General features: G+C 35.8%; 1 protein-coding gene across 2 annotated transcripts; it reads left to right on the top strand.

Moving 5' to 3' along the window:
* Positions 1–3,680: 3,680 nt before the first annotated feature.
* Positions 3,681–23,915, top strand: Cbll1 (Cbl proto-oncogene like 1). 2 transcript variants are annotated; one of them, XM_026395790.2, is made up of 6 exons: positions 3,681–3,994; positions 11,993–12,160; positions 16,364–16,461; positions 16,822–16,905; positions 17,657–17,730; positions 20,395–23,915. In XM_026395790.2, the coding sequence occupies exons 1-6, from the start codon at positions 3,982–3,984 to the stop codon at positions 21,428–21,430; spliced, it is 1,473 nt and encodes a 490-aa protein (XP_026251575.1). In that variant the 5' UTR covers positions 3,681–3,981; the 3' UTR covers positions 21,431–23,915. The 2 variants fall into 2 exon arrangements, with proteins under 2 accessions (XP_026251575.1, XP_026251574.1); XM_026395789.2 differs by having other exon boundaries at positions 3,682–3,994; positions 16,361–16,461.
* Positions 23,916–27,462: the final 3,547 nt, after the last annotated feature.

Here is a 27,462-nt window from a genome sequence, read left to right as displayed (position 1 = left end):
AATATTATTTATCCTGATCTTTTTTTTTTTTTTTTTTTTGGTGTTACTGAGGATTGAACCTAGAGCCTTGCATATGTGAGGCGATTGTTTTACCACTGAGCTAAATATATGCTCGGCCCTTTTTAAAATTTTGAGACAGGGCCTTGCCAATTTACCCAGGCTAGCCTTAAACTTGTGATCCTTCTGCCTCAGCTGCCTAAGTGGCTGGTATTACAGGCTTGTGACATTATACCGAGTTCCATCGGTTCTTTTATGAACTGTTCATTAAGAAGTGCCAGCATTTTGTCCATGGTTTCCTGGTCAACTATTTTTCTCTTAGTCTAATAGTATTGATTTACTACCTCTTTCCCAAATTTAAAATTTGCTTTTTTTTTTAATATATCTTGTTGAATTATGTTGTTTATATGACCACACCATCCTAGGCTTTATTATATATTCTATTTTCCAAATCTTACTCTGAAATCTCACTTTTCCAAGTTCCCTACAATCTTACCTTATTTTTACTACTCCCAAACATGGATCAAAAGTACAAGTCAAGCTGATCACAGCCCTTAATATAAGCCATAACAATTCTTACGTCTGTACCTATTCTCTTCCCTGAATGATATGCCGGTCACTGCTCTCCTCCAAATTTTATCTGTTCATCAAGGTTCAGCTTAAGTTACTTCATAAATCTACTTTAATACTCTCAATCCCACTGCTTACTACTTTCTCTAAAAGTGGGCAGCATTGCATTTCCTTGAAACATTTAGAGTTTAATTATATGGGTCTTCAACAATTTCTATAAATGTTATGCTGTGTGGTCCGTAAGGTAGGGACTATTATTTACACAGCTCTTGCCTTTGTACAAAAATTGAAAGAGCAGTAGGAAATGAAGATTATTGTCCTGACTTGGCACTGAGGAAACAAGCTACTCCTCAGTAACTCTCTGATATTCACTCTATTTTTCTCATAGCATAAACAGTACTAGGTAAATGGAAGGCTACCAAGACATCTTGAAGACCATTATCTATTATAGTTTGTAGATTAGTAGTCTGTCAATAAGAGGAAAATGGGGCCAGGCACCTGTAATCCCAGCAGTTTAGGAGACTGAGGCAGGATTGTGGGTTCAAAGCCAGCCTCAGCAATTTAGTAAGGCTCTAAGCAACTTGATGAGACACAGTCTCTAAATAAAATATAAAAAAGGGCTGGGGATGTGGTTCAGTAGTTATGCACCCCCGGGTTCAATCTCCAGTACCAAACCAAACTAAACAAAAAAAAAAAAAAAAAAGGAAAATATGCACCTCAGTGCTTCATATTGTCCACTGCACATTGACTTTTTTTTTTTTTTTTTTTTTTTTTTTTTTTTTTTTTTTAGAATTTTATTTATTTTTTAGTTCTCGGCGGACACAACATCTTCGTTGGTATGTGTTGCTGAGGATCGAACCCGGGTCGCACGCATGCCAGACGGGCGCGCTACCGCTTGAGCCACATCCCCAGCCCTGCACATTGACTTTTCACTTTTATAAACTTTACGTGAGTATCATTCTATAAAAATAAATGTTAACATCAACTCTTAAGAAAAAAATTGTGACTGATTACAACTTACAGGCCAGTAATAAGGGATGTTAGTGGGTAGTAAAAAAATTCTCTGTACAGTCTCACTTATCAATTTGTCACAGTGCTACTGCATTGGTAAAGTGAGGCAACCACAATTAAGGTGGGGGGATGATTATAGAGCATAATTCAAAACCAATGCATAAAAATGACAGATTTTGAATAAAATGAATATTTAATATTTGATCAAATTTAAAATAAATAACTCTTGCTTCAGCCAATTTCGTAACTTAATACACTATAAAATGCTTACAAAACTTCTGATTTGCTGATTAAATTATATAAAATACAATTTAGGTTGTAAGCAGTGATGCAAGCCTCTAACCCTAGCAACTTGGAAGGCTGAGGATTGCAAGTTCAAGACCAGCCTTAGTAATTTAGCAATGTCTTAGGGAGACCCTGTCTCAAAATAAAAAATTAAAAGGGATGGGGATGTGGCTCAGAGGTTAAGCACCTCTGGGTTCAATTACCAGTACCACCTCTTCAAGTACAATTTAAAAGCTCTTTTTAATTCTTTAGCACCAGTGGACACTAATGATAACATCATTCTGAACCTAGATTTGCATCAACCTTAAGTTTAATTGATAGAGATCAGTTTGATAGGGGAAGAAAAAAAGAGCACTTTCTGGGTGGAAACTATCTCCCAGAAAACCCTAAATTGGTGAATAATACTCAACCACATCAGTATCATATTTAGAGAAATAGGAAGGTATGGAGGAAGTGTTTTAAGTTTCCTCCAGACCCCAAGCAAAAATGCCAGCAATTGAAAGCATCCTAAAAAACACTTAGTAGAAAGAACTTCACATTTTAACAAAATTAATAATGACTTGTGTTCATAAATGTCCATCTAGTCCAGAATATAAGTACAATCTTGTATATAAGAGGGAAATAAAGTGAGACTTTAAAAGATCCCACTAGAACAATCACTAATAACATGGTGCAGTTACAGTACTGATCATCATAGTTATTCATAGCTGTTACAGTACAACTACACAGATATAGGTCATTGTTACACAACTTTATTAGGAATTCAGTACCGTCAAAACATTTCTATAAGAGGTCAATATAATAATCTTTTATTGATCTAGGAATTCTGGCACTGAAAGTGTGAATAACCCAAAGTAATGATGTCGTCACCAAGGGACAAGAATAGAACCCAAATCCCTTGACTCCCAAGCTGTGTTTTCCATTAATTGTGCTCCTTTCTACTCATCTGAGAGCATCAAGTATAAAGGGTTAGGGAAAGGAGTGGACACAAATGAGCCAAATCTGTGAGGTGGAGACTGCACTGAAGTCCTAAGGAATCGCCATTTGACACTTTCCTTTTGTTTTGGCTGAGCAAGATGAAAGCAGCAACCACAAACCCCTGGGACCAAGAACTGGAACTAGGTACTGCCTGTTGTGGTTTAACTCTCTCTTTCTCCAGTGAGGCCTTTCCTCTTTAACCTCTCTTCCGGCCAAGCCCTAGTGCTCTCTTCACCCCCCTGGTCTTGATCCTCTCTTCTTCAGTCTCACTCTGCACGTTACAGCTAGGTGTCCCTGTAAGGGTTGGCAAGGGCGCCTCGCTCGTCCTTCAGTCCTTTAAGCGTCCGGAGGGTTCGAAGCGCCGCCGGAGTTTCCCTAGATAATGAATGGTAGTCAAGCACTGTAAACGTGTTTCAACTGTTAGAGGAACTTCGGAGGTGGGAACCGGGGAACTGTCTGCTCTGCGTGGGTCTAGGCAGCCCGTCAGGACAAAGCGAAATTTAGACTATAAGCACAGAGCTTCCCTCTAGCCGGGAGCTTCCCCCAGCTCAGCGATTCCCTGGGCAACCTCCCACTGGAGGACGCCTGCAGGAGCGCGCTGTTTACACCTTCCCTAGACCAGGAGGAGGAAAGCAGCCCTCGCGGACCCGGGGGGAATTCCAAACCGTTACTCCGCCCGCTGGGGTGGGGCCACCCCAACGACCGAGCATGCGCGCTAAGCCAGCCGGCTCCAGGACACTACAAGTCCCACAAGGCAACGCTCCGCGTGGGCGGGCGTCTGCCTTAGCCGCCGCAAGCTTATTCCTCTAGCTACTACCGCTCTCCGGCCGCCGCCGCCCCCCAACCCCCTGGCCCCATCTAGTCCCTTCCCACGCTAAAGGCTACTTCCTCTTGAGGCAAACGGGAAGCCTTAACAATCTCAATACCGAAGCTCCTGGCTCCGCTTGCCTCTGCCTGGACTATGCCTGACTCTCTCATCAGAGAAGGGTGGTGGAGGCGCGAGAAGGGAGCTCTCGCAGGGCAAAGTGGGGCAAACCGGCCACACTTCCGTCTTCTGGGCTCCGGAAGGTAGCGCGCACGCGCTCGTTGCGACTTCGGCTCGGTTGACTTCCGCTCCCACTGTGCCCTGCGAGCCGAATCATGGATCACACTGGTAAGGAGGCGGAGGCAGTGGGGGTCCCAGTTTCATGCCCCCTTGGCTAGTCTGGGACTGGTCGTCCAGCTGGCAAAAGGGGTTACGCTTGCCCCACAGCACTGGGGTGTGGCGGTGAGGAAGAAATCTCATAGACCCTCTTCCCGTGCCCCGCAGGGCCTGCTGCTTCTCGGCCTACCCTCCGGTGCGGTACCTCCATCCTCGGTGCCGGCAACAACCGCTTCTGTGTCTGGTTTTGCTGAGCTCCCAGCTGGGACAGTGGGTGGCGTAGGCTTCCTGGCAAGGGGAGAGCGCCGTATCTTTTTATTTATTTAAACTCAACCCAGTTGCTCTGCCCTAGGTTATGGGGTACTGGTGGGTGGATACCAGCGGTGATTGAAGTCTCCTTGCTCTGGTAGTTAGTTGAAGACTTCCTGCTCTCAGCTTTAGGCGGGTGCTGCAGTTATTTCTTGTTTGTCTCTTCGGTCCATCATGGACTAGAGGTTACAGAAGGGAGTCGGATATAGTTTTCCAATTCATAAACAGAGCAGCTAGAAATTTCTACCTAAGCCCAAAGCATGCCTATGCTTCGGCTGTGGTCTTTTCTGATCATCAGTTGAGGCCACTTATATAGGAACACAAAAGATCAAGACATTCTCATCCCTTTCGCCAAGGGTAGCTCCACCTCTTGTTAGGTGTTATGTGCTTCGCGCTTTCTTGTGGTTCTTGGATGTTGAATGAGGCACTTGAAGTTAGTAAGTGCTTCAGTTACATCGATCATAGTACACGTAGGGGGAATAGACTTTTTCTTAAGCATTGGTCTGAATGTTCTCAATCATCAGCTACATATTTATTGAGTGTGTGTACATACATGTTTATTTATGCCGGATATGTCTAGATACTTGCAGGCTTGAAGATGGAATGACGGAAGGGTTAACAATAGAACTGGGTTCTTTTCCTCGTGGACATTACATACTGCTGGGGAAGACAGACAGTCACACACATTCTCATTCCCCCCCCACCCCCATATATATATAAAACTCGTTTACAGATTATTACAGATTGTGGTGAATGCCTTCAAGGAAAACAAATGCTGTGGAGTAGGAAGTTTCAGAGAGAATGGGCAGGGAAGGTCTTCTGGGAAAGGTTAGTAGTTGAGACTCATGTATAAGAAGAATCTAGCCATGAAATAAAACAGAAGGAACATTTTCAGCAAGTTCAAAGACTCCAGGATAGGAAAATGGAGAGAATGCCAGTTGGTTGTGGCCTAGTTGGCAAGGGAAAAAGAGCCCTAAGTTGAGGTTGCAGAGTAAGTCTAAGTCACCACCTTCAGGACTTTGAAAGGAACATTAAAGAGTTTAATTTTAGTTTGAGTGAATATGAAGTCTCTGAATAGAAGTAAAAGAAGGAACATAGTCTTACATATATAATGGACTGTTTTGTGGAAGTCAAGAATAATAGAAAATAGACAATTTAGGAGGTCATTGTAGTAGACCAGAAGGGAGGCTTGGTTTAGTGAAAATGAAGTGATGGAGTACTTGCCTAACATGCAGTTTACAAGGCTCTGGTTTGAATCCCCTGCTCCACCACCACTACGACAACAAAAGGTGGAGAGAGGTGGGATGAGGGGCGAGAAAGGGCAGATGCAATAAATGTTTTGGTGGTAGAGCTCAAGCACCTTCTAATGAATTGATTTGGGGGTATGGGAGAGAAATGCCTGGGCTTCTGGTTTCAGTGAAAGTTAGGAATTTGGGAACAAGAATTTGGTTTTGGACTGCTGGGTATGAGATGTATATTGATATAGGATGGGCGATACCAAATGGAGCTCAGAGGAAAGATATGAACCAAAAATATATATTTGGGAGTTAATACCTTATAGTTGATCTCTTTAAAGCATGAGCATGGGAGAGATCATTTAGTGAGAGGCATATAGAAAAGAAGAGGGCCTAGAACCAGGCTTTAAGGAATTCCAGAGTTTGGAAAATATATAGAGTTGAAACTCTGGAGTCTTGAGGGTAGGGTAACAAATGTGGAATTTTAGTTTCTCCTTTATCCTGTTATCGGAACTGGGAGTGAAGTCCCTTTTACAGTTTAGAAGTTGTTATATTAGGAAATCTGAAAATGGATGGGTGTGTAAGAGGCTTTTATTATCCTAATTTTAAACTTTTAAGTTAAAAGGTTGCATGGGAAATAAAAGTTAATTTCTTTGTGAGACCTTCTCCTTAATGTTTCATATCAGAAGACAGTACCAGTTGCTATACACTGAGGAAGAAACTTTTGTGGAAGTTTCAGATTTCAAAGTTCATAAACATGAATTTGATGACAATCACAAATAAGCCATTGACAAATGAGGAAATGCTGTTAGCTAGTTAATTGAAGACATCATGACAGAATAGGCATCTTGAGAATGATTTTAATATCAAAGGATCTCTTTGGAAAAATTGGTGAAACCCTTGAATATTAGTGCAAAAATGACCCATTGTATATATGGTCATGTGTAAAATTGAAATGTAAAATGAAGTGTTTTAAGGAGAAAAAATTTTTCATGAAACAGTTAACACTTGATTCATTCTTTGGTCGCTCATATGCATTGTTGAATTAGCACCTTTGTAATGTAACCTAAATTTTGTAAAATATTTCTTTGTTCCTTTTATTCAAGATAAAAATCCTAAACCTTTTTAAGCTACATAATAAAAAGTGCTGTTTCTTGTAAGGTGAATTCACCATAAATGGCCAGTTATCCTTAGTTTTCTCTTTGAGTAATATCCAAGGACTTTGTTACTATGGACAGTATGTTTAGATATTATATTCAAAAGGAAATTGTATTGTATGTTTTGATCCTTAATTTTAAAAAGATACAACCCCCCAAAAAAGTTCCTCAAACAATCCCAGATTGTTGTCACTGTGAAGTGTTCTACTTTATAACTTGAAATTTGTGAAGCAAACAGCAAAGTTTTAAGGGGCAGCAGGCTCTTGCACATGGCAAGCTGGCTATGTGATCAACAATAAGAGACCTCACGTGTTCAGGGTGGTGTGAAAAGAACTTGTAATGAAGTGTTGGTATTTTCATTCACAAAGGTAAAACCCTTAAGAATACTTTTGATAGCTGAAAGACAATATTAGCTCTTTTTTAATAATTGTAAAGTCAGGAATACTTTTTAAGAAAAATGTTATTTAGAAATATCTGCCTTTTGGGCTGGGGATGTGGCTCAAGTGATAGTGCGCCAGCCTGGCATGCGTGCGGCCCGAGTTCGATCCTCAGCACCACATACAAACAAAGATGTTGTGTCCACCGAGAACTAAAAAATAAATATTAAAAATTCTCTCTCTCTCTCTCTCTCTCTCTCTCTCTCTCCCTCTCCCCTCTCTCTCCTCTCTCACTCTCTATTTAAAAAAAAAAAAGAAATATCTGCCTTTTGGCTGTTGCATTGCTTTATTTATTGACATAAATAAGCAAATGCATTGAAAATGAATGAAATACATTAATCAGCTTGTTAGTTCATTTAGTGAAATGTTGAAAATTGACAAAGTTGGAAAAGTTGAATTTATTCTAATTCAAGAGTTTAACTAACCATGTAATCCCTTTTTCATATCCCCCTACAAGATTACCTGTTAAAAAAGTAGAAAGTAGACTGAAAAAATTCAAAATAATCATTCAGGACCTATTTTAACACAAAAAGTATACATGTAATACAGCCTTGGAGGTCATTGGTACTGTTACTACTTTTGTCTTTACTCATAATTAATATGGACAGTTTATTTATTTGTTTTGATTGTAATATTGTTTGCAGGGGCAGTTATACAACTTTGTTCAATAACTTATGTTTAAAACATAATTTAAAATTTTTGTTTCTTTGTATTTCTCATTTTAGAGCATTTTCCTTTTGACTCTAGGTAAAGTTGATTATTTTCTGTGTTATAATATCTTTTCATTTACTTGAACAAAGGTAACTCTTTAAGCTCTACATGAGTTGGTTCTATGAAATAATAATGGATCATAAGTTAATTTGTTTCATAGATGATAACAAGCAGAGGTGTCATTTGTTTAGACTTAGATGGAGTTAGAAACCTTGCATCCTCCTAGATTATAATTTTCCAATACAGTGCTAAGAATAACTCAGTGTATCTCTAGAAATGTTGTAGTACAAATTATTGCATGTTTCTGTTATTACAGGGTATAATAAATTTTTACTTTATCGCTCAACCCTTTTTAGAAGAACCATTTTAGGCTGAAGGAAATAATCTCTTTAAAACTGACTTCATTTTCAGATGCATTATTTAATTTTGCCTTCATCAGGGTTATTTTTTTTTTTTTCAGTTTTATTGGTTACCCTAATGTAAACTTAGCAACTTTATTGACTGTCTACGTGGCAAGCTTGACAGGAGATAGGGATGGCTTTGTTTCTTTTCCTTTTTAATTTTTTTTTAAATTCTCATAGTTACTTTTTTAAAAAAAATATTTAATTTGTTTTACATGACAGCAGAATGCATTTGAATTCATAGTACACATAGAGCACAATTTTTCATATCTCTGGTTGTACACAAAGTAGAGTCACACCATTTGTGTCTTCATACATGTACTTAGGGTAATAATGTCCATCTCATTCCATCATCTTTCCTACCCCCAGTCCCCCTCCCTTTCCTTCCCTCCCTTTGTCCTAATCAAAGTTCCTCTATTCCTTCCATGCTCCCCCCCACCCCCATTATGGATCAGCATCCACATAGCAGAGAAAACATTTGACATGATATATCTTCTCCAACTCCATCCATTTAGCAGCAAATGACATGACTTTATTCTCTCTTAATGCTGAGTAATATTCCATTGTGTATATATACCACAGTTTATTTATCCATCTATTGAAGGGCATCTAGGTTGGTTCCACAATTTAGCTTTTGTGAATTGTGCTGCTATAAACATTGGTGTGGTTGTGTCACTATAGTATGCTGTTTTTAAGTCCTTTGGGTATAAACCAAGGAATGGGATAGCTGGGTCAATTGGTAGTTCCATTCCAAGTTTTCTAAGGAGTCTCCATACTGCTTTCCAGATTGGACCAATTTGCAATCCCACCAGTAATGTATGAGTATGCCTTTTTTTCCACATTCTTGTCAACATTTATTGTTGTTTAAATTCTTAATAGGTGCCATTCTGACTGGAGTTAGATGAAATCTTAGAGTAGTTTTGATTTGCATTTCTCTAATTGCTAGAGATGTTGAACATTTTATCATATATTTGTTGATTGATTGCATATCATCTTCTGAGAAGTGTCTGTTCAGCTCCTTAGCCCATTTATTGATTGGATTATTATTATTATTATTTTTGGGGTGTTAAGTTTTTTGAGTTCCTTATATATTCTAGAGATTAGTGCTCTATCTGATGTGTGTGTGCTAAAAATTTGCTCCCATTTTGTAGGCTCTCTCTTCACCTCACTGATTGTTTCTTTTGCTGAGAGGAAGCTTTTCAATTTGAATTCAGCCCATTTATTGTTTTTGGATTTTATTTCTTGTGCTATAGGAGTCTTGTTAAGGAAGTCTGGGCCTAATCCAACATGATAAAGACTTGGGCCTACTTTTTCTTCTGTTAGGCGCAGGGTCTCTGTACTAATTCCTAGGTCCTTGATGCATTTTGAGTTGAGTTTTGTGTGTGGTGAGAGGGGTTTATTTTCATTTTGCTGCATGTGGATTTTCAGTTTTCCCAGCACTATCTGTTGAAGAGGCTATCTTTTCTTCAATATAAGTTTTTGGCACCTTTTTCTAGTGTGAGATAACTGTATTTATGTGGGTTTGTCTCTGTGTCCTGTATTCTGTACCATTGTTCTACAAGTCTATTTTGGTGCCAATACCATGCCTTTTTTGTTACTATTACTCTGTAGTATAGTTTAAGGTCTGGTATAGTGATGCCACCTGCTTCATTCTTCTTGCTAAGGATTCCTTTGGCTATTCTGGGTCTCTTATTTTTCCAGATGAATTTCATGACTTCTTTTTCTATGAGAAATGTATTGGGATTTCAATTGGAATTGCATTAAATCTGTATAGTACTTTTGGTAATGGTCATTTTGACAATATTAATTCTGCCTATCCAAGAACAAGGGAGATATTTCTATCTTCTAAGGTCTTCTTCAATTTCTTTCTTTAGTGTTCTGTAGTTTTCATTGTAGAGGCCTTTCACCTCTTTTGTTAAGTTGATTCCCACGTATTTTAGGGTTTTTTTTTTTTTGAGGCTATTGTAAATGGGGTAATTTTCCTAGTTTCTCTTTCAGAGGCTTTGTCACTATACAGGAATGCCTTTGATTTATTGGTGTTGATTTTTATATCTTGCTACTTTGCTGAATTCATTTATTAGTTCTAGAGGTATTCTGGTGGAATTTTTTGGATCCTCTAGGTATAGAATCATGTCATCAGCAAATAGTGATAGTTTGAGTTCTTCTTTTCCCATCCATATCCCTTTAATTTCTTCCATCTGTATAATTGCTCTGGCTAGGTTTTCAAGAACTATGTTAAATAGAAGTGGTGAAAGAGGGCATCCCTGACTTGTTCCAGTTTTTAGAAGGAATGCTTTCAATTTTTCTCCATTTAGAATGATGTTCGCCTGGGGCTTAGCATAGATAGCTTTTACAATGTTGAGATATGGTCCTCTTATCTCTAGTTTTTCTAATGTTTTGAACATAAAGGGGTACTGTATTTGTCAAATGCTTTTTCTGCATCTCTTGAGATGATCATATGATTCTTTAGATATATTGATGTGATGAATTACATTTATTGATTTCTATATGTTGAATCAACCTTGTATCCCTTGGATAAACCCCACTTAATCATGGTGCACTATCTTTTTAATATGTTTTTGTATTTGATTTGCCAGAATTTTACTAAGAATTTTTGCATCTATGTTTATTAGAGATATCGGTCTGAAATTTTCTTTTTTTGATGTGTCTTTGTCTGGTTTTGGAATCAGGCCTTTGATACTGGCCTCATTGAATGAGTTTGGAAGTGTTCCCTCTTTTTCTGTGTCATAGAATAATTTGAGGAGTGTTGGTTTTAGTTCTTCTTTGAAGGTCTTGTAGAACTCAGCTGTGTATCCATCTGGACCTGGGCTTTTCTTGGTTGATAGGCTTCTGATGGCGTCTTCTATTTCATTGCTTGAAATTGATCTGTTTAACTTGTGTATATTGTCCTTATTCAGTTTAGGAAAATCATATGATTCTAGAAATTTGTCTTTGATATTTTGTATTTTATTGGAGTATAAATTTCAAAATAATTTCTAATTATTTTCTGTATTTCTGTAGTTTCTATTGTGATATTTCCTTTTTCATCACAAATTTTAGTAATTTGAGTTTTCTCTCTCCTTCTCTTCATTAGCATGGCTAAGGGTTTATCAATTTTATTTATTTGTTTCAAAGAACCAAGTTTTTGTTTTGTCAGTTTTTTTCAATTATTTCAATTTCATTGATTTCAGCTCTAATTTTAATTATTTCCTATTTTCTACTGTTTTGGGTGTTGATTTGTTGTTCTTTTTTCTAGGGCTTTGAGGTGTATTGTTATGTTATTTATTTGTTGACTTTTTCTTCTTTTAAGGAATGAACTCCATGCAATAAACTTTCCTCTTAGTACTGCCTTCATAGTGTCCCAGAGATTTTGATATGTTGTATCAGTGTTCTCATTTACCTCTAAGAAATTCTTATAGTTTAAGACAGAGGTTCTTATCTTGGGTTCATGAAGTTTTTTATTTTTCTGTAAACTGTGGAATTAGTGAAAATTTTTATTGTTCACTTCTCTAAGAGAGATAAAAGTACTATAGCTTTGTCAGTTTCTAATAGGGTTTCATGTCTCAAAAAGCGTTGCTTTAAAAGTTTATCTAAAATAAAGAAAATTAGCAGTAAATTTGTGTTAGTGTAATATTTAAAATCAGGACTAATATTGTTAACCCTTGATAATGTTGGTTATGTTGTTTTAATACTTGAGATGAAATAATCTTCAAAAAGAAAAACTGAAAGAAATTAAATTTTTTTTTTTCCTCTAACATAGACAATGAGTTACAAGGCACTAATAGTTCTGGATCATTGGGTGGTCTTGATGTTCGCAGACGAATTCCTATAAAACTCATCTCCAAACAAGCAAACAAAGCCAAACCTGCACCTCGAACTCAAAGGACTATAAACAGGATGCCTGCAAAGGCTCCACCTGGTGATGAAGGTAATTTGTTTAAACTAATATGTTCAATAGTCTTTTTGTTTATCTCATTGCACCATACGTCTGTGATCTTATTTACTTATGGCTACTTTAATCTTACATGCTCTTTTCAGCCTTTTTATTTCATTTTGATGTATTTTATATTTTTTTCTCCCTTTATAAGTTTCCCCTTTAAAAATAAACCTAAATGGTATTCCAGAAAGCATAGCATAAGTAAAATAGCTCCCTCTATAATCCTTCTTTCCAAAGATAATCTTACTAAGACTTTTGTACAGAAGTACAGTTTTTTCCTAGGTAGTTTTTCATGTAAAGTGCATTTGAAATTTTGCCTTATCAGTACATTCAGATGTACATAATTAAAAAAAAATTGGTTTGGACAGTGGCTCAGGAGGCAGAGGCAGGAGGAATGTAAGTTCAAAGCTAGCCTCAACAATTTAGTGAGGCCCTAAGCAACTCATCAAGACCCTGTTTCTAAATAAATATATGAAAGGGCTGGGGATATGGCTTAGTGGTAAAGTGCCCCTGGGTTCAATTCTTGGTACCAAAAATAGAAAAAAGAAATAGGTTTGGATATTTCATTTATGATATACCATAATTTATTTAGCAAGTTTTTTTCCTCTAATAATAGTACAGCAAATATCCTTGTGTATATGGCTTAATATGATTATTTTGTAAAATTTATACTTTGCAAAAACTTTGGACATTTAAAAACTTGATGATAATGTACATTTTAGAATTTGTCAGATATTGTCAAATTGCTTTTCACAAAGGTACATTAGCTTATATTCCCACACATCGATTTCTGGTATTATTAACTTATTTTTTTTCTTTTCATATATATTTCTTTCATTATATGTAAGGTTTTATATTTTATATATATCTTTTCATAGTATATCTTTTCATAGTATTGGTCATTTCTTTTGCCTAGGTTTTTTCCCATTCATATTCTTTTCCAGTTTTTCTGTTTGGCAGTCTTTTCTCCAATTTTTATAAATTAATGCAATTAGCCATTTGTTATATATTGTCTGTATTCTCCACTTGTCTTTTGAATTTTATTTGAATAAAATTTTTTTTTTTTTTTTTTAGAGAGAGGAGAGGGAGGGAGAGAGAGAGAGAGAATTTTATTTATTTATTTATTTTAGTTCTTGGAGGACACAACACCTTTGTTGGTATGTGGTGCTGAGGATCGAACCCGGGCCGCACGCATGCCAGGCGAGCGCGCTACCGCTTGAGCCACATCCCCAGCCCATGAATAAAATTTTTATTTGTAAAGATCTTGAAGACTCTGTAGCCAGATAATTAGTCTTGCTCTTAGGACTTTTGGGTTTTAAGAGATTCTTTAAATGGAATTCCTTATTCCATGAATATAAGTTTTCCTATTTTACTATTTAGTGGAGGTCAGTAAACTGGCCAGTGGGCCAAATCTGGCCCTGTTTTTATAAATAAAGTTTACAACACAACCATGATTGTTCATGTAAGTTTTATTGGTGGCTGTTTTGCTTTCCGCTATAATGGCAGAGCTGAGTATTTGTGATAGAGACAATATGGCCCACAAACTCTAAAATATTTATTGTCTGGGTTTTTACAGAAAAAGTTTGCTAACCCCTGTTTGGGACATTTATGGATATGAGTTTAGTTGTGGTTGTTGATGTTGTTGTTATTTTAATTTTTTTGGTACCAGGATTGAACCCAGGGCACTTTACCATAAGCAATATCCCTAGGGCCCCCCCACTTGTGTTTTTTTTGTTTTTTTTTTTTTAATTTTGAGAGAGGATCTCACTAAGTTGCTTAGGGCGTTGCTAAATGGCTCAGGTTAGCCTCAAACTTAAGCCTCACAAATTGCTCTGATTATAGATGTGTGTCACCATTCTCTGTGCTAGTTTATTAAAAACAAGCAAATGAAAAGCCTAACAGAAAGTGAGGTCTTACTTATTTTTCTCCATAGCAGCTAGCCATTTTGCCAACCATTTACTAGTCTATATATATATATATATATATTTTTTTTTTTTTGCTGACTAGGAATCTTGCCATTAACATATGTTAAAGTTCTTAAAGTAGGTATATTTCTAGATTTTCTATTGTATTCTAGCAATCTGACTGTATATTATTATTATTATTTTTTAAAGTATCAGTCTGCTTTAGTTACCTTATAAAATGGTTCCTTTTACCATAGGGTTTCTCTTCTGCCTAAAGAAGTCTACTTGAAGTTGAAACATGGTAAATCGTGGTGTTAAAGCTGGGGTTTGGTTAAATGGTAGAACATATTTAGCATATTCAAGGTCCTAGGTTGGAATCCTAGCACCATTAAAATCAATGAAAAATCACAATAGTTACAGCCTAGGGCAGCTACTCTACTATATAGGCTCCCCTTCCCCCCTTTTTTTGTTAAGTAATATTTTAAACTAAACATGATGTACAATAGCTCTGTCTTAATAATAGTCCAAACAATGCAAAAAAAAAAAAAATGCGCTCATGTTTCCTCTTAGGTATGGCCTCACTCAACCTCAATCCTACAGCTCTTTCTAGAGGGAATTATTGTTACAAGTCTCTCTTAATAGTATTAACTTAGGTTGAAGGTAATTATTGGATATTTAGGTTCACTTATTTGGTATTCTTAAGAAATTATTTTTCCCCCTAAGTCATTGATCAAAATAGTGAGTTTTGGGTGCCAGTATATTATCTGCACAGATATATAATTTAATGATAGGATTACTGGTTAAGCCACTCTGAAAAATTTTTATATATTTCTCATTTCGTTGGTCATTCATCTTGGTAATTTTCTGGGTTTCCAGCAAAGATTTTCTTTATTTTGAATTTTAAATGACCCCAGCTTTTATGAGGTGTAAATGGCCATCCAAGAGCTTGGGTATAAATGATAAGAAAACCCTGACTTTGAACTATACATTTGTGTTAGAGGTAATTAAATAGTATATTGGAGTATTCACAAAACTCTTGCGTCACTGTGTGTGCGCGCGCACATGTGTGTGTGCGCCTGTCCATCCATCTGTCCATAGGTGCTGGTATTTAGCTATGTGGGTAAGATTAAAAGTGTTTTGGCTACTTTGTTTACCAGTTCCAGGGCTAAAAGAATCATGAGAAGCTTTGAAGGAGGGATATATTTGTCTTCTCAGCTTTACTTTAGGAAATTGGATTCTACCTAGAATTTCCATCAGACTATTCATTGGTTTTCTGTGCTTTTGTATGAGATGAAAGGATTGAGAGGAATGCTATCTCAACTTTTTAATTAGGCGAGAGAAGGTGAGACTATTTGATCTTTTTATTGTCTCAAGTCTCAAGTTTATAGATAATAATCATACAGCTCCTGCTATTTGGGTGATTAACCAGGGAGAGGTTTTAATTGAAAGGATGAAGTATGAATATGTTGATTCTAAAGTCATGCCCAGTGTGTGGGTAAGAAGGATTCCTAAGAAAATCTTCAGAAGAGAAATCTTACGTGACTGCATGACCAATATAATTCTGCAACCTGTACACTCAGAAAAATGAGAAATTATATTCCATCTGATTCAAATGTGTGATATGTTAAGATCATTGTACTGTCATGTGCAATTAATTAAAACAAATTAAAAAATAAAAAAACAAAGAAAAATCTTGTCATAGAAAATCTTCAGAATTTGCTCTTTTTCATTATGTTCTTTTGGCAATAAAATCAGTTTCTTGCAGCCTAGTATCTACTTTTGTAGATATTAGAATAAATATGATATCTTAAAATATTATGCAGCAAGCATGATGGTTATAATTGATAAGAGCACTTGAATGGGAGTCGAGATTGATTTTGCTGTTAATTACACCCCTGCCCTGTGGGCCCCCCCCCATACACAAGATGGAACCCAGGGGCACTCTACCACTTATTTACATCCTTAGTCCTTTTGAGGGTCTTGCTAGGTTGTTGGAGTTAGCCTTGAACTTATTCTGTTTCAGCCTCCCTGGTAGCTGGAATTACAGGTGTGTTGCACCATGCCTAGCTCTGCCACTAATCTTGTATGTTGAATTATTGAGTATTCTGCAGTCAATTATAAAGTAATAGGATGGACTATGTGATCATTTTTACCTGGTGTTTTAAACTAGTCTTAATTACCTTATTTTTAGAAGAACTTTGAAAGACATAAGATGGACTTTTTAGTAAATAGGCCTATTTTGATTTAAGATTTGAAAAGTAAATGGGTAACGTTCTTTTTTCCTCAGAAGGATTTGATTATAATGAAGAAGAGCGGTATGACTGTAAAGGGGGCGAACTGTTTGGAAATCAGCGAAGATTTCCTGGACACCTTTTTTGGGACTTTAAGGTATAATTAAAAATAAATTATTAAGTATTAAATAATTGAAATGCATAATATGTGAAGAATGTTATGAATTTTTAATATCCGTGACTTTTTCATCATACACAAATCATTTGCTTATTAATGCCAGGTTTCTGTTATTTTCAAAAGTAATTTGAGGTGATGTTCATTGAAGTCAAATAAGATCAATAACCACTATTTAAGAAGAAAAACAAACTAATGGTGGGTAATATGTGAGGATTAAACTAATAAACCTCTATTTCTAATTGTTATAACAATGTTTATAAAATTCTAACCATACCACTGTGAATTCTAAAATTTTTAGAATTGCATAAGAAGAAAATTTTAATTATATCATTTCAACAGATCAACATCTTAGGTGAAAAGGATGATACACCAGTTCATTTCTGTGACAAATGTGGATTGCCTATTAAAATCTATGGACGAATGGTAAGTGTAATTAACTTAAATTCTGTTTTTGTGAATGTAAGCATTTGTGTAGAGATAGAATTCTGAAAAATTTAAGTAGACAAGAGTTTTTCATTCTTTAATAACTATGTTTGTAACATTTAAGTATGAAATATGTAAGCAAAGTTTTGTTTCTTTAATTTTTAAGAGCATGAAATGTTTCCATCATAGTGAATCTTTTTTTTAATACCTTTATTTTGTTGTTTAATCTTTTTTTTTTTTTTTTTTTCTTTTTTAAATGTGGTGCTGGGGTTTGAACCCAGTGCCTTATGTGTGCTAGGCAAGTGCTCTACCACTGAGGCACAATGCTAGCCCCATAAGTGAAATTTTAATGAAGGGAATACAACAAATTTAATATAATTGTTATTTATTACTTTGGAATAGTTTCAGGAGAAACAAGATAAGATAAAATGTGTTTACAGTGGTTTTCAGGAGCTTTTAACCAGCAGGGACTGTGTTAGAAATTTATAGGACTTACACATCTAGAAAATGTAAACAGATGTATGTGTATATATACATTATTAAAAAAGGGATCAAAGTTTTAACACATTCTCAAAGCCTTTGTGATTAAAAAGAGTGTTAACTATTGCTTTTATATGGTTAGTACTTATTAAATGTTCATTTGAACAGTTTTCATATGCTTTCTAGATATAGATCACTATGCTTATTGTTTTTTTTACGGAAATATTTTAAGTTGTTCCAGTGTGCTTAACTATAATGTCTTTGTTTACAGATTCCATGCAAGCATGTTTTTTGCTATGACTGTGCTATTTTACATGAAAAAAAAGGAGATAAGATGTGTCCAGGGTAAGATAAGGTCATTTTTACTTTTTTAATTGGTAAAGTTTGTGGTGTAATGATTTATAAAGGGTTAAAGGTCAGGGTGTGCTGTAAACCAGGCAAAAATATCAAATATGTAGACATGGCTAATCTTTGTGAGCCCAGAGTTGGCTTTAGCCTTTTCAAGATGATGGGCAGCCACCATCGGTCAACTTAAACTGACCCACATGATAAAATCTCTGTGTCATCAGAGAATTAGTATTCTAAACCAGAAGCAATTATTTTTTTGTTTGCTTTTCATAGTCTTAAAACAAGTTATGAAGAACTAAGTCCATTTTGGGATAGTCAGTCTTTCGTTTTCTTTTGGTTGTTCTTTCCCTCTTCCTCACTAGAGAGGTAGTGTATGGGTTAGTGATTAAGAACAGAGACTCCTGGTATTAGAATTCTTAAATTCAAATCCCTGTTCAGCCATTTATTGGCTATGTGACATAAGCTATTTTTTATCTATAAAATGGAACTGGTAATTATACTGACCTTCCTAGATTATTTTTAGGATTCATCAAAGACTGATTGATTGATAGAACGAAGCACTATGTATATATAAGCTATTCAAATATGATTATTATATAACTTCATTTAACAAATGAGGAAACGAATTAAACACAGTTGTGACATAGACCCAAACAAGTTATGAAGAGGTAGGTCCATTTTGGGATAGTTTAAAAGAATTGAGAATAAAGTAGGAATTTTTATATCAGTTTAGAACCCCTCATAAGGCAGGCTTGAGAAAGATTAATAGAAACTTCCTTGGAACAGCCTTAGGTGATTGATTGATTGATTGTAAGTTGTATATGGAGCACAACGTCTTTATTTATTTTTATTTTTATGTGGTTCTGCGGATTGAACCCAGTGCGTCACACATGCTAATCAAGCGCTCAACTGAGCTACAACTCCAGTCCCAGCCTTAGGCTTCTTAGATTCCTTATAACCTCTATTTGAAGCACTCCAAGGCTTGTAGTATTGGTTGCTAACAAAGCTATGAATGATTGCATGGGGTGATTGATTCCCTTTTTGGTGTAGGAAATTGGCATTACTGAGAAAGGAATGATTCATTGAGAACCCAATGACAACTGATTTTCTTGGCTTGAAGTAACATTATAAAATTTGTACTGGGGGTTAAAACAGTATTCTGTAAAATTGTAATTCAGGAGAGTTATGAAATTAGAAGCTTATATTGCTTGTTTTGGTTATTTTCTCTAATGCCTAATTTTTCAACCCCGTGTACATTAAGTTATGTAGTAAATTTAGATTGCTTCCTTTGGATAAAGGGTTTCATATGTGATAAAACAGTATGTAAAGGACATTAAGAAGTTTCCTCTTTTACATAAGGGTTCCAGTGATAATGTTTAACAGGAAATTTGGTTTTCAAGGCATTAAGTATAATTCTAGTAAGCACCTCACCTGTGCTGTCCTTAGCTATTTTAGGACATAAGCCTATCTGGATTAATATACCCAGATCAGGAAGTGAAGAAATGACAACCAGAGTTAATATAAACATTATATATTACTGCTGTTAGGCATCACCCAGAGAAAGTGTCTCACATCCTCTTAATGTAGGGATGTTTCTGAGTTTATAATGAAAAATTAGAAGTGTGTTATATAGTCACTCAAAGGAAGCATTTTAGTATCAACAGGAATTGCCAGCCTTATAGCAGGATGGAGAAATAGAACTCAACTTCAAGAGTATAGAGCCATTTAACCTAACTTATTGGCATACACCTGTAATCCCAGTGATTATGGGGGCTGAGGCAGGAGAATCACAAACTTGAGACCAGCTTCATCATCTTAGTATCTCAAAAAACTAGAAAGGTCTGGGGATGTAGCTCAGTGGGTAAAGTACCCCAGGTTCAACCCCTAGTACCAAAAAAATATATATTTAATAAGAATGACAGTTGACACACATAGTCATTGTTATCAGCTTGTATCTAAACAATATCACTTAACCGGTGATTAAATACTGTCACTTTCATTATTTGATCTTAAGAACACTCTTTTAAGGTGAAATAGATATAACAACATTGTGAGTTAGAGTACATAATTTAATTTCACTTGACAAATGAGGAAACATTCAAAATGGGTCAATGACTTCCCAATTCAAAAAAATTCCTTTCCTAAAGGGACCCTGATATTCAAGGTTTAAATTTAAGTTTTTTTATATTTAATGTTAAGAACACTAATGGTTAGGATGATCTTACCCGTTGTTATTGTCCTTGCAGCATCTCCCACTTACTGTTCTTCATTTAGTAGTATTTGCTCAGCAAATACTGCTCAGTAATTCAAGGTCTGAATTCCTTTGGTTGTGACAGGTCCTTGGCTTAGTTCTTTCTGGATGATTATTATTATTATTATTTTTACAAATGAATAAAAAGCCACTTATAAAATCAGTTCAAGGTGTTGGAAAGTATAAGGTCTCCTTTTAAGATATATTCTGGTAATACCACGAAGAGTTCGAGGTTGACAGAAATGATGATTAGAAACAAGGTAGGGGAGATTAAAGTTACTTAGAATAACTATAACTTTTAATGTACACTTTTGCTGTTTATGTAACATTTTAAAAGTAGGTATATTTTTAAAAATAAGTGCATTATTTTTACCTTTTTAGTAAATCAAATTTTTTCCCTTCTAATTTAGCTGTAGTGATCCTGTGCAGCGAATTGAACAGTGTACACGAGGTTCTCTCTTCATGTGTAGCATTGTTCAAGGGTGCAAGAGAACGTATTTGTCTCAGAGAGACTTACAGGCTCATATCAACCATCGCCATATGAGAGCTGGAAAACCTGTTACCCGTGCTTCACTTGAAAATGTTCATCCTCCTATTGCCCCACCACCAACCGACATCCCTGATCGTTTTATAATGCCACCAGACAAGCACCATATGAGTCATATTCCGCCAAAGCAGCACATCATGATGCCACCACCTCCTTTGCAACATGTGCCTCATGAGCACTATAATCAGCCACATGAGGATATTCGTGCTCCTCCAGCAGAATTGTCCATGGCTCCACCTCCACCTCGCTCGGTCAGTCAGGAAACCTTTCGCATTTCAACAAGAAAACACAGCAATTTAATAACTGTCCCTATTCAGGATGACTCAAATTCAGGTGCTAGAGAACCACCACCTCCTGCCCCAGCACCTGCTCACCATCATCCTGAATATCAGGGTCAACCAGTGGTATCGCACCCTCATCATATTATGCCTCCACAACAACATTATGCACCACCCCCACCTCCTCCACCACCAATAAGCCATCCAATGCCACATCCTCCCCAGGCTGCAGGTACTCCTCACTTGGTGTATAGCCAAGCTCCACCTCCACCAATGACCTCTGCTCCACCACCAATAACCCCTCCCCCTGGACATATTATTGCCCAGATGCCACCTTATATGAATCATCCTCCTCCAGGACCTCCCCCACCTCAACATGGTGGTCCACCTGTAACTGCTCCCCCTCCTCACCATTATAATCCAAATTCTTTACCCCAATTTACTGAAGATCAAGGAACTCTGAGCCCTCCATTTACACAACCAGGGGGAATGAGTCCTGGTATATGGCCTGCACCAAGAGGGCCACCTCCTCCTCCACGAATGCAGGGTCCGCCTTCTCAAACCCCACTTCCTGGACCACATCATCCAGATCAGACAAGATACAGACCTTATTACCAATGATAATAGTATTTTGAACTGAAGATATGATGAGGAAAAAAAACTTAACGTGTAGTCAATCTTTTAATTAAGCTTTGACTGTTTGGGGAAGGAAAAGTACCTCTGAGGTGACTATAAAAAACACGTAGGGTCTTGTCTCTAAAATGGTTTTAAATCTTGACCTTAGGATTGATTTCAAGTACTATGCTATAGTGCAGATGAGTTGCTCAGTTGAGCACAGCTATATTTTAACAACTTTGTTCCCTAGGTGGTAAATTGACCCAGAAGAGACCATTTGTAAGAAAAAAATTTTTTTTGAAAAAAAAATTTTCATTGTTCCACTTTCAAAAGTATTGCTTTTGTTAAACCCAATGTTTAGTTTTTCTTGTGATACATTTTTGTTAACCTGTGTAAAAGGATTAAATTTCAATATGGTTGTAAAAATGCTATTTTTATGTGAATTTAAGTGCAGCCACATACTGTTTTATAAAACCATATGTTTTACCACTAATTTCCCAAAGTTACAATAAAATCCTAGAAGTAAAAATTTGCTAGAATTTGCTATAAGGGCAGACTGTTAAATGATAGAGAATTATTTCACATTTTAGGCACTGAAATTTTGCGATATCGTAAGTATGTAATACACTTCACTTGGATGCCTTTTTATGTTTAGGCAGCCTCAGGAGCACCAAAATACATTGGAATTCCAATACTAAGATATATTTATGTTTGTAATATTAAAAAATATTCTAATTATTTGAAAAGATATGGCCAAAGGATTCAACACTGTAGGCTCCAAGCTGGTGGGGGGATACTGTTACTTATTAATGCTTTTTTAGTGAATGGTTGGAATCACATGATGCACCACACTTATTAATCTTAAGTAACATTATTTTATAGAACTGTTTAAATGGTGTTATTTAGATGAAGTGTGTTCTACTCTGTTCATTGTCTTAAGCTAAATATTTAGGGCTAAATAGACTTTATATAAATCCTCGTTTCATGGTAGCTTAATTCTGTGCTTATGTGGATTCTCGTTTATTGGATTTTAAACTACAATTTGAATGTTGTAGAGGAATTTAAATAATGTATTAATGAAGGATGTTTTCTTGTAATCACAAACTAGCATTTGCTCAGGTTTCATTGCTGTGTAATAAGGGGTTTTCCTCTAACTTGAAATTTAAAAACTATTTCCTTTCCCTTTGGTTGGTAAAACAGTCTAAACTTGGAATATTTTAGCATGGAGTCAACAGTAAAGACTACCAGATAATTTTGTATTGGAGAAGAGAAAAGTAATGACTAAATTGTGAATTTCAGTGCTTTATAAGGTGCCTTTAGAGTCAGCTTTTGCATTATAGGGGCTTGTTACAGTCCAGCTGAGATGACCACTTACAGTTTATACAGATCTCATATGTATAAATCAATCTTCTTAGGATATTATTGTATATCCTTTGAATAAACCCTGTGAAGTTTTTCCTCCCCCCCAAAATGGTGCATAACATAAACATGATGTGTAGAATGCAGATATCATTTATTAGATAGTTTGTATAGTATATAAATTTAGAACATTTCTTTTTGACAAAGGATAAACTGATTGCTAATTTACCATTTGATTCCGTCAGGAATAGGCAAAACACAATTCTTGGATAATCAGATGCAAAATCATTTTTGAACTTAGAGCAGAATTTAGAAATAATACAAATGGCCATTTCAACTTTGGCTGAAAATAAGTAATACACTTTTTTCTTAAGCAAGTGGTTTTTCACACTTAGCAGTTTGAAAGTCTAGTTTGTTAATGCACTATTTCTAGTGAGAAATTCTTGTTTTTAGAAGCATGGGAGTGAAATAGTGTGAAATGGTGGTGAGTGCTTCTATCATATTACTGTAGGTACTTGGACTGGTGCAAACTTGATTCCTTTTCATGCCCCTGTTTAGGAGCTGTTAAAATATTACTGTTTAAATCCCAACCGTTCTTTGTTTCTTATAATTAGAAAAATAGCCAAATTCACTTTAGAGCTTTTCAACTATTTATGAAAAGCTCTCCTGCGCTTATTGAAATTCACTAGCATTGAATGTGGCAAGAAACCACTTTGTGTTTTGGATAAAAAAAAATATTATCATGGTGAAATTCCACATTAATAATTCTTATAGGCTTTTAAAAATGATTTATTTTTCAGTTATGTTTAATAAATATGCAGGGAGGCAGATCAGATGAATGTCTTGTAGCGGACAAAAATTTTAAATGGTGTTAGACTTGAATTCATCAGTTCATTGTTTGAATGAGGGTGGGTGGGTAGAAGGAAAACAAAATTACTGTTAGTGTTTCTTTTCTTAAGGAAAAAGATGTGAATCCCAGCCTTATTTCAGGGAAGCCTTTGAAGCTATGATGGACATAAGTCTAAATGTATGTATGTTTCATTATATTGCTCTTAAGACTACTGAGGTGGCAGTTTAATTCTTAAAAACAATAAAATGGAAGCATAAATACTATTTTGCCTAGATGAGTTTTTACCTAATGATGACATGCTTGGGAGAATACAAAATTTTCGATGTTTATGTTATAACTTTCCACAGCAAAATTAGGTTCACTTTTTTAAAGATTAAAACCAACAAATTGTTATATTTCTTTGGTGCATGTTTGTACAGTATAGTATTTGGGGAACAATCTGTTGCAAAGACCTTAAGAAACTATCCATTTTATTCAAAATTGTGTAATTACTAATCATATCTAGCCAAAATATAAGTAGAAAAGAGATTTGAGCCTAATTTAAAAACTCAAAAATAAGTGGCTATTTATGAAATATATAGAACTGCTTTAAAGTTTTGTTCTGAATGATATTCTGGGAGAGTATCTTTTTGAAAAAGACCTACACTGCTGTCTTTCATGAATTTTTAAAAATAGTCTTATAAGTACATGAAAAAACACAAATATCTAAAAAATATACTTCTCAGATTAGCCATCAAATCAGTAGATCAATGTTAAATGAAATTTGACATAATCATATTCAAACATTATAGCCGGATTGAAGGGAATTTACTTTTTGTAAGTAATTTGTCTGTATTGTATGAGTATGGCCTAGAAACCAAGCAGAATTTACTTACTACAATAAATGCACACTCTAGTAAAGCAGTGTTTAGATGATACACTAAGCTGAAAGAGGAATGGGAATTATGCCAGATGAAATGTTAGGTAGTACTACTAATAAGAATTTTCTTGGCTTTTCAAACACCTTGTTTTGATTCATGCACCTTGGATTTTCCATCGTCGAAAAATACTCTAAGGGTGATTGCTTAAAATAACACTTGTATTAAAGCTTAATTTCCCCATCTTTAAAAATTATGAATTTTTAGGCTTTACAAAAATCATAGTATTGAAAAGTAAGTAATGGGTTTGGTTCTCACATTGTTCAGGATCATCTTTTTAAAAAATAACTCATTACAAAATATTTTCTATGACCCAAGAATATCTATCATTTCTATTTTAAGTAGTTGTAAGCCCTGTCATATTGAATTCAAGCCCATTTTTGTTGGGGACCACAAATCAAGTCAAGATGGCGCCTGGCAGTTTGCCAGGAGGAGTGGTTTGTGAGGCAACGCCACTGAGCCATTAAGTTGGTGGAGATTCCTTATTGGCTGATTGCTGTAACTGGATGATGCTAATTGAGTCAAGCTGTGTGTAATCAGGTATTTGTACCTCTGCTGTTTTGTAATAAAGTGGCTCCTGCTACCTTGGGTGCCCGCTACCTTGAGTTCCCGCTCAGTTCCTGCTGAGTTTCCCCGCAATAAAGCAGTTCCCATTTCAACCTTCAAGTCGCTTTTCACCACCTGGTTATTGTGCCCAGCTGGACTGCGGCACATTTTCTGTTAAATTGTCCTTTTGCCTTCAGATTGGAAATTTCCTGCTCCATTTTACTTTCTTCCTTGTTTAAAATCTTTTATTTTAAAAAAAATTTTAGTCACTTTCAGTTACACAGGTATGATATCCTGTGGGGAAACAAACTAATATTACAAATAAAGGCAGAGATACCTTCAATCACTTGCCCAGTGAGCTTCTGATAAGTCTTGTTAAAACTGACTTGTATGACTAATCATTTTTTAGATCTGACATTTAAATAGACATGCTCAGTTGGTAAGCATCTTAATCCATGCCAAATGTAAATTTCATAACCTCTATTCAATAATTATATACTGAGTTCCTATTGTGGAATATGAAGATTCATTCAAATATTTATGCACTAGACATAGTGCTAAGTAAGCACTAAGTAAAGTTTTAAACTTGTAACACAAGTGTTATTTTAAGCATTATCAAAGTATTTTTCAGTGATGGAAAGGCCTTAATAAAGAATTTGACCCTGCTCCAGATAGGTGGGATGCACAATCTTTAAAAGAGACAAAGTGATTTATAAACATTAGATTGTAGACCATGTGGTAAAATCTTATGCAAAAAAGAAAAAGGGTAATTGGACTAGGTGTTTGTGATTTTAAGTAAAATGGACTAGGTAGAACTCATTGAAAAAGTGACATTTGATGAAAAATATTGAGTGAAAGTCAGATAATGTAGGTCAGAGTTTGTTTTTTTGTTTTTTTTTTTTTAGAGAGAGAGAGAGAATTTTTTTAATATTTATTTTTTAGTTCTCGGCCGACACAACATCTTTGTTGGTATGTGGTGCTGAGGATCGAACCCGGGCCGCACGCATGCCAGGCGAGCGCGCTACCGCTTGAGCCACATCCCCAGCCCCGTAGGTCAGAGTTTTTGAAGCATAGTGCGCAGTTTGTAAAGGCCTGAAATGAGATTGCACCTTGCATATTTGAGGAGAAGCAAGGAGTCTGGAGTAGAATAAATGAGATACTAGGAGGTCAAAGACTGGGGTTTTAGGCCAGTGGTAGAGCACTGTCTTAGCATGTACAAGAAAGACCTTGAGTTTAATAGCCAGTTTTATGTGTGTGTGGGGGGGCGGGGGGAGTCAGAGGTAATAATGGTATAGGGAAATAATAGGCCTTGTAGGCTTTGACTCTGCTCCGATAGATTTGAGAAGCCATTGTAGCCTCCTGACTAAAAGAGTGGAGAATCTGGCAGAGACCAGTCAGAAGGGTGTTCTAATACTTTACACAAGAGATGATGGTGGTAGCATTGTCGGCATTAAGAACTGGGTGACTTGTGGAAGGATACATATATGTATATAAATAAACATGCATAAAAATTAAGCACCTAATAGGTATTAGATGTGGATATGTAGTAATGAACAAAAAAGATACAGTCCCTGCCCCTTAGGGGCTCACAATTTAACTTGTCTTGGAATTGTCCTTGATAGTCATCCCTAAGATTTTCTCATAGTGGAAGGATTTTTTTTTTTTTTTACCTTAAAAAATGTCCTGCTTTGAAATAGATTAATTTTTAGACAGGTCTGAATTTCCTTTGGGAAGTAATATTTCCTAATTAAAAATCTGGGCTCTGAAGTTGGATTTCTGGACAGGTTTCTGCAACTATATACCTTAGACTAGTTTTTGTATCCTTGTTGAGCCTTGTTTTACTTTGTTACAAAGTCAGCATAATCATAGTGTCTACCTGTAAGGGTTATTTTGAGAATTAATTGATTGTATGTTTACATAGTCAATAGGATTCCTGACAGATTTGTCAGCCTGAGCAGCCTGAAGAGTGGAGTTGTAAAATCACAGAGTCAGAAAATATGCTGGTAGAACACAATAAGGGGAGCAGATCAGTTTCAACAAGGTGAAATTCAGGAGGAAGTACCAAAAAAAGTGAATTAATTATTCCTCTTCTATTCTTGTTCATACAGTGAATAGTCAGACTTTTGTTTAAAGCATTTTATTTATGTTTCTAAGTGGCAACTTATTACAAATATTTATCAAATGTTTAATTATAAGACAAACTGCTCAACATGTATAGCTTCAAACTTTTTAATTTCAATAATGTATTTGTGTCTCCTCAAGGTGGTTCTGTCTCCCAATTGTATTTTCTCCTTCAATCTTCCTCTAGTTTACATAATTTTATTTCTATCTTGCATCATGATCTCCTATCCTCATCCTAAATCAGG

Source organism: Urocitellus parryii, chromosome 3 (genome assembly GCF_045843805.1).
Source record: "Urocitellus parryii isolate mUroPar1 chromosome 3, mUroPar1.hap1, whole genome shotgun sequence".
In the NCBI taxonomy this organism is placed as follows: Eukaryota; Metazoa; Chordata; class Mammalia; order Rodentia; family Sciuridae; genus Urocitellus; species Urocitellus parryii.
Note: the sequence above shows the minus strand (reverse complement) of the source record. Positions and strands in the feature narration are given on the sequence as shown.

Coding starts and splice junctions, on each gene's coding strand:
- Cbll1 (XM_026395789.2), top strand. Junction 16,462..16,821: donor ACCTTTTTTGGGACTTTAAG/GTATAATTAAAA, acceptor TCATTTCAACAG/ATCAACATCTTAGGTGAAAA. Junction 16,906..17,656: donor TTAAAATCTATGGACGAATG/GTAAGTGTAATT, acceptor CTTTGTTTACAG/ATTCCATGCAAGCATGTTTT.